This window comes from Dama dama, chromosome 27, assembly GCF_033118175.1.
Source record: "Dama dama isolate Ldn47 chromosome 27, ASM3311817v1, whole genome shotgun sequence".
Lineage (NCBI taxonomy): Eukaryota > Metazoa > Chordata > Mammalia > Artiodactyla > Cervidae > Dama > Dama dama.
Genome location: NC_083707.1, coordinates 3,086,856 through 3,098,526, shown reverse-complemented (window position 1 = coordinate 3,098,526; position 11,671 = coordinate 3,086,856). Strand labels below are relative to the sequence as shown.

The 11,671-nt window shown below is 60.6% G+C and overlaps 1 protein-coding gene across 3 annotated transcripts in view; it reads right to left on the bottom strand.

The window, feature by feature from the left end:
* Positions 1 to 3,920: 3,920 nt before the first annotated feature.
* Positions 3,921 to 11,671, bottom strand: part of SLC66A2 (solute carrier family 66 member 2) — a 42,135-nt gene continuing 34,384 nt past the window's right edge. For 2 of the 3 annotated variants that reach the window (XM_061131206.1, XM_061131208.1), the window contains one exon: positions 3,921 to 5,430. In XM_061131206.1, the coding sequence (XP_060987189.1) occupies positions 5,223 to 5,430 (208 nt within the window). In that variant the 3' untranslated portion in view covers positions 3,921 to 5,222. The remainder of the gene's footprint in view (positions 5,431 to 11,671) is intronic. The other variant, XM_061131209.1, reaches the window with a different exon arrangement.

Here is an 11,671-nt window from a genome sequence, read left to right as displayed (position 1 = left end):
ACAGGTAGCACTGCTCCCCAGGGATCTGAGGGGCGACCCCGGTGTCACAGGCAGCACTGTCCCCCAGGGATCTGAGGGTCGACCCTGGTGTCACAGGCAGCACTGTCCCCCAGGGATCTGAGGGGTGACCCTGGTGTCACAGGCAGTGCTGTCCCCCAGGGATCTGAGGGGCGACCCCAGTGTCACAGGCAGCACTGTCCCCCGGGATCTGAGGGGTGACCCCGGTGTCACAGGCAGCGCTGTCCCCCAGGGATCTGAGGGGCGACCCTGGTGTCACAGGCAGCGCTGTCCCCCAGGATCTGAGGGGTGACCCACGTGTCACAGGCAGCACTGTCCCCCGGGATCTGAGGGGTGACCCTGGTGTCACAGGCAGCGCTGTCCCCCAGGGATCTGAGGGGTGACCCTGGTGTCACAGGCAGCGCTGTCCCCCAGGGATCTGAGGGGCGACCCTGGTGTCACAGGCAGTGCTGTCCCCCAGGGATCTGAGGAGTGACCCCGGTGTCACAGGCAGCGCTGTCCCCTGGGAGCCTGAGGGGCGACCCTGGTGTCACCGGCAGCGCTGTCCCCTGGGAGCCTGAGGGGCGACCCCGCTGTCACTGGCAGCACTGTTCCCCGGGGGCCTGAGGGGTGACCCCAGTGTCACAGGCAGTGCTGTCCCCCAGGGATCTGAGGGGTGACACTGGTGTCACAGGCAGCACTGTCCCCCAGGGATCTGAGGGGCGACCCTGGTGTCACAGGCAGCACTGTCCCCCAGGGATCTGAGGGGTGACCCTGGTGTCACAGGCAGCGCTGTCCCCCAGGGATCTGAGGAGTGACCCCAGTGTCACAGGCAGCACTGTCCCCCAGGGATCTGAGGGGCGACCCTGGTGTCACAGGCAGCACTGTCCCCCAGGGATCTGAGGGGTGACACTGGTGTCACAGGCAGCGCTGTCCCCCAGGGATCTGAGGGGCGACCCTGGTGTCACAGGCAGCACTGTCCCCCAGGGATCTGAGGGGTGACCCTGGTGTCACAGGCAGCGCTGTCCCCCAGGGATCTGAGGAGCGACCCCAGTGTCACAGGCAGTACTGTTCCCCGGGGGCCTGAGGGGTGACCCCGGTGTCACAGGCAGCGCTGTCCCCCAGGGATCTGAGGAGCGACCCTGGTGTCACAGGCAGCGCTGTCCCCCAGGGATCTGAGGAGCGACCCCAGTGTCACAGGCAGCACTGTCCCCCGGGATCTGAGGGGTGACCCACGTGTCACAGGCAGCACTGTCCCCAGGGATCTGAGGAGCGACCCCGCTGTCACCGGCAGCGCTGTTCCCCGGGGGCCTGAGGGGTGACCCCGGTGTCACAGGCAGCGCTGTCCCCCAGGGATCTGAGGGGCGACCCTGGTGTCACAGGCAGCACTGTTCCCCGGGATCTGAGGGGTGACCCTCGTGTCACAGGCAGCGCTGTCCCCCAGGGATCTGAGGGGCGACCCTGGTGTCACAGGCAGCACTGTCCCCCGGGATCTGAGGGGTGACCCCGGTGTCACAGGCAGCGCTGTCCCCCAGGGATCTGAGGGGCGACCATGGTGTCACAGGCAGCACTGTCCCCCGGGATCTGAGGGGTGACCCCGGTGTCACAGGCAGCGCTGTCCCCCAGGGATCTGAGGGGCGACCCCAGTGTCACAGGCAGCACTGTCCCCCGGGATCTGAGGGGTGACCCCGGTGTCACAGGCAGCGCTGTCCCCCAGGAATCTGAGGGGCGACCCCAGTGTCACAGGCAGCGCTGTCCCCAGGGATCTGAGGGGCGACCCTGGTGTCACAGGCAGCACTGTCCCCCAGGGATCTGAGGGGCGACCCTGGTGTCACAGGCAGCACTGTTCCCCAGGGATCTGAGGAGCGACCCCGCTGTCACCGGCAGCGCTGTTCCCCGGGGGCCTGAGGGGCGACCCTGGTGTCACAGGCAGCACTGTCCCCCAGGGATCTGAGGGGCGACCCTGGTGTCACAGGCAGCACTGTCCCCCAGGGATCTGAGGGGCGACCCTGGTGTCACAGGCAGCACTGTCCCCCAGGGATCTGAGGGGCGACCCTGGTGTCACAGGCAGCACTGTCCCCAGGGATCTGAGGGGTGACCCACGTGTCACAGGCAGCACTGTCCCCCAGGGATCTGAGGAGCGACCCCGCTGTCACCGGCAGCGCTGTCCCCCGGGATCTGAGGGGCGACCCTGGTGTCACAGGCAGCACTGTCCCCCGGGATCTGAGGGGTGACCCCAGTGTCACAGGCAGCACTGTCCCCAGGGATCTGAGGAGCGACCCCGGTGTCACAGGCAGCACTGTCCCCCGGGATCTGAGGGGCGACCCCGGTGTCACAGGCAGCACTGTCCCCCAGGGATCTGAGGGGTGACCCCGGTGTCACAGGTAGCACTGTTCCCCAGGGATCTGAGGGGCGACCCCGGTGTCACAGGCAGCACTGTCCCCCAGGGATCTGAGGGGTGACCCCGGTGTCACAGGTAGCACTGTTCCCCAGGGATCTGAGGGGCGACCCCGGTGTCACAGGCAGCACTGTCCCCCAGGGATCTGAGGGGCGACCCTGGTGTCACAGGCAGCACTGTCCCCCAGGGATCTGAGGGGTGACCCTGGTGTCACAGGCAGTGCTGTCCCCCAGGGATCTGAGGGGCGACCCCAGTGTCACAGGCAGCACTGTCCCCCGGGATCTGAGGGGTGACCCCGGTGTCACAGGCAGCGCTGTCCCCCAGGGATCTGAGGGGCGACCCTGGTGTCACAGGCAGCGCTGTCCCCCAGGGATCTGAGGGGCAACCCTGGTGTCACAGGCAGCGCTGTCCCCCAGGGATCTGAGGGGCGACCCTGGTGTCACAGGCAGCGCTGTCCCCCAGGGATCTGAGGGGCGACCCTGGTGTCACAGGCAGCGCTGTCCCCCAGGGATCTGAGGGGCGACCCTGGTGTCACAGGCAGCACTTTCCCCCGGGATCTGAGGGGCGACCCTGGTGTCACAGGCAGCACTGTCCCCCAGGGATCTGAGGGGTGACCCCAGTGTCACAGGCAGCACTGTCCCCAGGGATCTGAGGAGCGACCCTGGTGTCACAGGCAGCGCTGTCCCCCAGGGATCTGAGGGGTGACCCACGTGTCACAGGCAGCACTGTCCCCCGGGATCTGAGGGGTGACCCCAGTGTCACAGGCAGCACTGTCCCCCAGGGATCTGAGGGGCGACCCTGGTGTCACAGGCAGCACTGTCCCCCGGGATCTGAGGGGCGACCCCAGTGTCACAGGCAGCACTGTCCCCCAGGGATCTGAGGGGTGACCCCAGTGTCACAGGCAGCACTGTCCCCAGGGATCTGAGGAGCGACCCTGGTGTCACAGGCAGCGCTGTCCCCCAGGGATCTGAGGGGTGACCCACGTGTCACAGGCAGCACTGTCCCCCAGGGATCTGAGGGGCGACCCTGGTGTCACAGGCAGCACTGTCCCCCGGGATCTGAGGGGCGACCCCGGTGTCACAGGCAGCACTGTCCCCCGGGATCTGAGGGGCGACCCCGGTGTCACAGGCAGCACTGTCCCCCAGGGATCTGAGGGGCGACCCCAGTGTCACAGGCAGCACTGTCCCCCAGGGATCTGAGGGGCGACCCCGGTGTCACAGGCAGCACTGTCCCCCAGGGATCTGAGGGGCGACCCCGGTGTCACAGGCAGTGCTGTCCCCTGGGGGCCTGAGGGGCGACCCCGGTGTCACCGGCAGCGCTGTTCCCCGGGGGCCTGAGGGGTGACCCACATGTCACAGGCAGCACTGTCCCCCGGGAGCCTGAGGGGAGACCCCGGTGTCACAGGTAGCGCTGTCCCCAGGGCGGGGTGCCGGCCCAGCACTTCCCTGGATCCTCTGAGGTGAAGGATAGACGGGCCCTTGACTCTGCCCTGGGCCGCGCTCCGACTCCACTCACAAAGCCACACTGGATCCGCGAGCAGTTTATTGAGTTAAAGTCACCCTGACAGGACTGTGGGGCTCCCACACGGGGCACGCAGGGCACCACTGCACCCGGCGACAGACATCTCCCTTCATTTTAAAAAATAAAGATTTTCAGAGCATCTTGCAGGCCAGAGATCTGCACGGGATCCTCAAACATTCAGGAGCTTTTGAGGAAAAGTCAGGAGGAGGAGTCGGCTTCGCACGCATTCCACCGACCGCACGAACACGGGCACTCTGGCAGTGGCCCGGGGAGCATGGATGCCACAGGCCCTCCGCCCAGCAGGAGGGGAAGTGCCTGCGGAAAGCCTGCAGAAGTATCTAGAACACTCACCCGGGAGACTGAGGTGCCCATGTAGACTGAAGAGGGCCAACGTCAGACACAGGGGACGCGGAGGGCCACGCAGAAGGTGGGGGCAGCCTGGGGAAGCCTGCTCCGCCGCCCCCTGCCCTGACCCGCAGGTGCCTCCAGGCCTGGAAGATGGATGCCTTGGGCTGCGTCTGAAAAGGGCACGGTTCCCAGAGGGAATGGATGCCTGGGGCAGCCCAGTCCTGGACCCGAGCCCCTAGCCTTCCCGGGCGTACCCCAAGCCCACCAGCACCCAGGCCCCCTCCCAACACCCCGGGCCCATGCCGGCCACAGCTCTGCCGGACGTGACTGGGTCCACAGCAGCCTCACCAGGAAGGGCCGGTGGAGCAGCGAGGCCACTAGGGCCTGGAAAGGTGCCACCCTAAGGTTAGGAATCCAGAGCCCGGCGTCCCACGTGGCCCAGCCTGACCCTGCGGTGCGTCACCCCGGCTGGCCTGAGACCGCGGGCCTCTCTGGCGGGGACCGAGGCTCCCAGGTGCTGTTTCTCACTCCTGCCACATCTCACCCATCCTGAGACCCCCGGCCTGGCTGCAGGGCCCCCCACCCGCCACGTCAGGGGCCCGGGGCCGGAGACATGGAGGTTCCCGGAGGTCCTGGGTCCCACGGGGTGCAGGACTGCCGCCCGGGGCTGTGAGCTTGCCCCAGGCTCTGGCCAGTGGTGTCCTGAGCTGAAGTGGAAGAGAGGCCTATTTTCTGTCAGCGTAAGAGCGCGGCAGCCCCGCCTGGGGAGACCTGCTCGTGGAGTCCTGGGCGGCAGAGTGCAGCGTTGGCCCCTGGGCCCTGCCATGCCCAAGAGCCGGAGGCCAGGCGAGTCCCCCACTGCCGGACCCGTCTCGGGGCTGTGGCCTCTGCTGCCCACGTGGAGCATAGGTGGTCGGGCCAGAAGCTTCGGTCCCACGTCCTCATCCTCCCGGCCACCTCAAAGAGCCTTTGCGCTGGTGGGGTGGGCCGCGTGGGGGGCTGGCTTCAGTGGGTGGCGGGTGAACACGTAGGCCTGCCCCAGGATGGCCAGGTCCACCAGCACCTGCAGCAGCCCACACACCGAGAACTGCAGGGGCGCCCCGTTCAGCAGGAAGTAGGCCGTCTTGAAGGTGTCTCCACTCGTCCACATGAAGACCATCTTGATGCTGCGGAGACACAGAAGCGGTCAGGGGTCACAGACCGGGGTCAGGGGTCACAGACCACGGTTAGGGGTCACACAGCAGGGTCAAGGGTCTTAACCCAGGGGTCACAGACCGGAGGTCAAGGGACTTAATCCAGGGGTCAGTCAGGGGACATGCCAGACCCTGGCCCACGCTCCTGTCCTGGCCATGAAGTCGCCACGTGCATGGCCGCAGGGACAGGAAGGCCCTCGGGCAGGAGAAGCCTCAGGTCTGCGGGGCAGAGAAGGGTGCCGCAGGGCCAAGCCCATGTGGGCTCACAAATGTCCCGTCCTGGCTGCAGGCACAGCAGGCTGTGTGGCCCTAAGCTGACCTGCTATGGCCTCAGGTGGGAGAGGCCTGTCATACCGTGTCCCACCAGCCAAGCTCACAGCACCAGAACTGGCCTGCACCCAGGGCACTGAGCAGGAAACCAGGGGCCTCTCTTGGTAACTCCTGCTCAGCCAGGCTCCTCACTCCCAAGACAGCCTGAGGGGGACCCCCTTCCAGTCATCAGTGTCGCTCCAGGAGTCTCAGACCAGTCCTCGGAGCAGACATGCATCTCTGACCGCTCGCGTCTGCACACACCTCTCCACGTCTAACAGCTGGCTGGCCAGGCACAAGTACCAGCACATTGTTTTCCTGCATAAAATGTTTAAATCAGACCCATTTCCACAGCAGGCGAACCTTATGTGGCTGATTAAGCCAGGCTACAGTTGTGGGGGCAGCTGCCTGTCAGCTGGGAGGACTCCAGGGACAGGATGCAGGTCTGAGCCGTCTGTGCCAAGGGCAGGGCAGGCGCTCTGCGCTCCTGAAGTGGCCCCATCCACCTGGGGTTGGGAGGCCTCTGACCCCAGGCTGGTTCTTATCAGTAAAGCCAGGCGAGGGGCCATGACCCGTGTCCAGGGCAGTGATCCCCACATCCCCAGCTCTGCCCACTGGAGCATCAGACAGATCACACAGAAGCAGGGCAGAAAGTGGACAGTTCCCCCGACCTGCACTCTTGAAAGCTAGAGCTTCCAGGATCCTTACTCAGGAGAATGGTTCAGGCTGGGGCTCTGAGCCCAGCCCCCATCTACCCTGCCGCCAGGCGTCTGCGTCCAAACAGCCCTGCAACTCTTGCTGGCTTGTCATCTGGGCTCACACAGTGTTTAAAGACTTTGGTTTTCAGTTAGCTGATATAACTCTGCATTTAAACAGCAGGATTACTACACATCATCAGTCCTTTTTCTCTGGCAGCTTTTGACATTTGACTTTGGTTTCAGAGTCTGTGATAGAATGCACATTTGGGACTTGCTGAGTATCTTAAATCCGTACATGGATCTTGCGCCAAATTTGGGAAGTTTTCAGACATCATTTCTTCAACTCTTCTGCACCACTCTCGCCTCTTCTGCATCTCGGGTGACACAAATGTTAAACATCTGCTGCTGTCCCTGAGTCTATTCTCCCTTTTTCCCCAATTTTTTTTTTTCCTGTTGTTCAGAATGGATGATTTGTATCAATCTTCAAGTTCATTGATTTGTCATTTGTCATCTCCATTCTACTAATGAACTAATGAAGTATGTTTTCTGTTCAGCTACCGTATTTTTCAATTTTAAAATTTTTAGTTATTTCTCTCATAGCATTTATTTCTCTCCTGTGATGGTCTATCTTTGCATTGATTTCAAGAGTATCTGCTATTGCTCTTTAGAGAATAGTTACACCAGTGCCTTTAAAATCTGGTAACTCCAGTCCCTGTGTCGATTCTTTGTTGTCTGTTGTCTTTTCTTTTGAGAGTTGTTGAGATTTTCCTAGTCTTCATGGTGAGTAGTTTTGGTTTACATCCTGGAGGTTTTTAACACTACATAAGGAGACTCTGTCTTGCTGCAATCCTGTGGAGAATGTTGTTTTTTTTGTTCCAGCAGGAATCTGACATGGTTAAGTTCAAGCTGCAAGCTGTGGCTGGTATTTGGGGACTATGGCTGAATTCAGTTCAGTTTTCAAAACCACTCAGATCTGCACAGCATGGCCAGCAGTCAGTGGCCAGCGTGGGACTTGAGTGGTGGTCTGCCCCAAAGGTCCTGGGGGAACCCCTTTCCACGCCTGAGACAGGAAGCTTTCTGCCCCGTGCACCTTTCTGGGCTTGGGGCTGTGCAGGAGTCCAGACTGACAGATGTGGGAAAACAAGATGTGTCCTGTCATTCATGGAATACGTCCTCCCACAGTCCGCCCGCTCCTGCACCCAGGGCTGCTCCATCCATCTGGTCCTGTCTGTAGGTGCACTCAAGGGAGACATGGGCCTGGTGTGAAAAGACCTGAGATTGGTAGCCTGGGGAGCATCCATCCTGAGAGTGCTGGCCTCTGCTGACTGGTCCCTGTGGATGAGACCTAGTGGGCCCTGGCCGGAGGCTGAGGACCAGGAGGGAGGGTGTCTTGTTGCTGTCCTCTCTTCTATGTGGCATCTTTCCCCACAAACTTGTGCCCCTCTCTCCATCCAAATTCTGTCCTGCTCTGGTGCACCAACTCAGAACTTGAGAGGGAAGTAACAAGTGGCCTGCAGGTGACTCTACATCATGGACACGGAGGGGACTGGGTGGGACCCCCACAGCGGTGTTTGGAAGGAACAGCAGGTGGGGGCACAGGGACCGCCTGGCAGCGGCTGGGGTCAACCTGCACACGTCGAACCCTGGGGAAAGTGCAGAGGCAGGGGGATGAACACAATGTGGTGGGCGAATGCACCAGAGTGACCGCTGGGATGAGACCATGTCCACAGCTGCGGCGGGAGCACCGTGTACCGGGGACTGGGCACCAGTGTGGCTGGGCGGCCCCAGGAGGTTGCGGGCATCGTGGCAGACCAGAGCGGCAGAGATGCCGGCCTGCAGCGAGGCTGCTCACAGCTCTCCAGCTCAGAGCACTTCCATTTCAAAGGAAACCCACACCCACAGACCAAGCATTTCCAGGAGAAGCTCCAACAAGCAACCACAATTTCTGCAAATGGCCGTGAAGATGGGAAGAGAACCAATGTCATAAATGACTCTAGTTCCATTCTACAGAATTAAGAGCTAAGACACAGTCTCCCCCAGAGACACCAGAGCTTAACAGAAGACCCAAGGACCCTCCCTTCAAAAACAGACACCACATGGTGGCCTGTGCAGTGCCCCTTTTAGAGAGGAGGCGCTGAGGCACAAAGAGGTTGGGTGACTCACCCAAGGACACACAGCCAATGCCTCGCAGCATGGGAAGGGCTGTGGAGGCGTGGCAGAAGGCACAGCTGAGCCCGTCCCAGCTGGTGTCCCTCTGGGCCTGAAGGCACAGGTGTACCTTCACCCTAGCAAGTGGAGACGTGAGGTCAACACCGAGAGCTGGGCTCTGCCTGACACTCACGGACATTTTTAGCTGCCCAGATGCCTCTCCCTGGCCTTGGCCCTCAGTTGGCTCTCGCCCCAGAAGCAGGAATCCGACAGCCTTCGAAGGCCCCACAACCAGCCCCGCGTATTGAGGGCTCAGGGCAAATGTTTAATCAAACTGTTCCTGCCAGCCCAAGTGCCACCCTGAGCCATGGGAGCCCGTGTGCCAGGTGTGGACACTCTGGACATTCAAGCTCATGTTCCGAACCCCCTGGTCACCCTGGACCCTGCACCCTGTGGGCGTGTGCACAGGCCCAGACCCATTCTCCCCTATGGTGTCAGGCCACCTGTTACCCTCAACAGCTATCAGGTGGGCGAGCCCTGAGGCCCAGTTACCACCGTCCAGCAGGCCAGGGACGTCCTCATGTGTACCAAGGCTGGAGCGTGTCCGCTGCACATGGCGGGGTCTCCAAGAAGACCCCTCCTCGACTGAGGGCCGCCAGCCTGGGGTTTGGATGGCACAGGGAGCTCAGGGCAGGGAGAAGCTGTGGGAGCCAGTCTGGGCAGGCGGGGACTGTCCCCAGGCTGCGTTCTTCAGCTGGGGATGGGCCAGGTGGGCGGCCCGGGAGCTGATTCCTTTCTCTAGTTTCCTCCTCACCCCGGCCCCAACTCCAGCTGCTGCATCCTGTGCCTGACCCTCCCCATGAGTTTAACCCAAGCTCCTGTTACTTCATTCTTGGCGCCAGCATTTTTCCTCCCAAACCGAGCAGCCTGATGACTATTCCTAAAATACTTCTCACCTCGCCCCTGCCCCATCCAGACAACCAGAATGCCTCTCCCCAGCCAGCGCCCACATGGCAAGAAGCCTCACTCCTGCACCTGCGCCGGCCCCACCGGAGCCCACACACCTGCCTGCCACTCCTCACTCTTACCTCCGAGCCTGCGCCCACACCTCCCCTCCTTCCTGCCCATCCAAAGCTCTCCCAAAATTCAAAACCTACCCAGAACACAGGAGTAGGTCTTTGTGACCATGGGTCACAAGGTTTCTTGGGTGTGACACCAAAAGCATAGAAATTTGTTTAAAAAAAATATATACTTCATCAAAATTCAAATCTTTTGTGCTGCAGTGTGAAAAGATGGCCTGCAATGGAGAAGATGTATGCAAACCAATAAGAATATTTAAAGATCTCTACCAGTCAATAAGAAAAGACAAGCAATCAATTTTTACATGGGCAAAAGTCTGAACAGACCTTTCTCTAAAGAGATACACAAACGACCAATAATCACAGGAAAAGGTATTTGATGTCATCAGTCATCAGGAAAATGCAAATCAAAGCCACAGGAAACCCGACTTCACACCCACAAGATCAAAAGGTAACAAGTGCTGGTGAGGCTGTGCAAAGGCCAGAATCCCGCACCTCCAGCGAGAACGTAAAATGGCACGGCCGCGACTCCCCAGCTCCACTCCTAAGTGTGTCCAAGACAGAGGAACACACGTCCACACAGAAACTGGCACACAGACAACACTGCTGTTCACAGCAACCCTGCTCACAGTAGCCAAGAAGACGGCAACCCACCCAGACGTCCAGCAACTGAAGAGGAGATCAGCAGAGCTTGACCTGTGAGCACAGTGACTGTCACTCAGGAAGGATGGACACTGGCTGCTCACTGTGGACGGCCTTGGGAGCGTCACGGAGAGTGAAAGCAGCAGAGAGGGCCACGTGCTGTGTCATTCCATTTCTCTGATGTGTCTGGAACAGACAGCCGTGGAGACAGAAAGCAGATCAGTGGTTCCAAGGCCTGGCCGAGGCGGGGGCAGTGGGGAGCGATCACCAGCGGGCACAAGACTGCTTTTCAGGTGACGAAACGTCCTAAAATTAGACTGGTGATGGCTGCACAGCTCTGTGAATGCACTACAATCCACTGGATGGGGTACTTTAAATGGGTGATGGTGTGACAAGTTACCACTCCATGAAGTTATCTTTGTAAGTTCCAGGGCTTTGGTTGGACTTTGTAAGTTCCAGCCCTCCTCGTCTCCTGACTGGCCCCTGGGTGTGCAAGTGTGGTGTGCACTGTGGTAGAGGTGTGCCTGTGTGTACACACCCACAGGTGCACTCTAATGGGCATCATGCACGGCACCTCCACTCACGATGGCAGGCTCACCACGTGTCAAGGACGACACAGAGGATGATGGGTGGGGGCTGGGAGTAACACACACGTGGCCCTGGGGAGACGCTGCCCTGATTCCCAAGCAGCTAAGGCCCCAGGCTCGAGGGCAGGTCTGGAGCCGGACCAGGTGAGCACTTCCCAGACACTGGATGCTGGACACTGCTGTCAAAGCCAGGCGTGTCCTGGCTGGGACGAGCCAGCAGCTGGCCCGAACTGCTGCTCCCAGAAGCATCCTCGCCTCACAATACCACACACGTGACCTCCTCCTGGGGCCCCCTCGGCCCCCGTGGCCAGGGCCAGCATTTTCTCTGAACACCGCCCCCAACTGCAGGCTTCCCGCCTGCCCCTCCCTCTCCTCGGTCATAACTGGATCCACCGCTGGTTTTCCCCACATTGGCCCCCTTCACCCGCCCCCAGGCTCTCCAGTAATTACTTGTTGGGGAACATCTTCTAATGCAGCAAAACGCGGAGGAAAGAGGAAGGAACTTGGCTCACAAGCTGCCTTTCAGGGCTGCAGCACTCATTAGAGACCTTATTTCAAAGCTGCGTCACTTTCTATTACTGGTTCAGAAGCACCATTCCAACTATCGCTTAACATTCTGTAAAGGGAAATCATTCGAAAGTACCTCCTGCATTTCCTCCAAGGTAGAAGCAGCAAAAGCATGCATGTGAGTGTGTGTGTATGAATATGTGTGTGCACGTGTGTGAATGTGTGCATGTGTCTGTGTGCATGA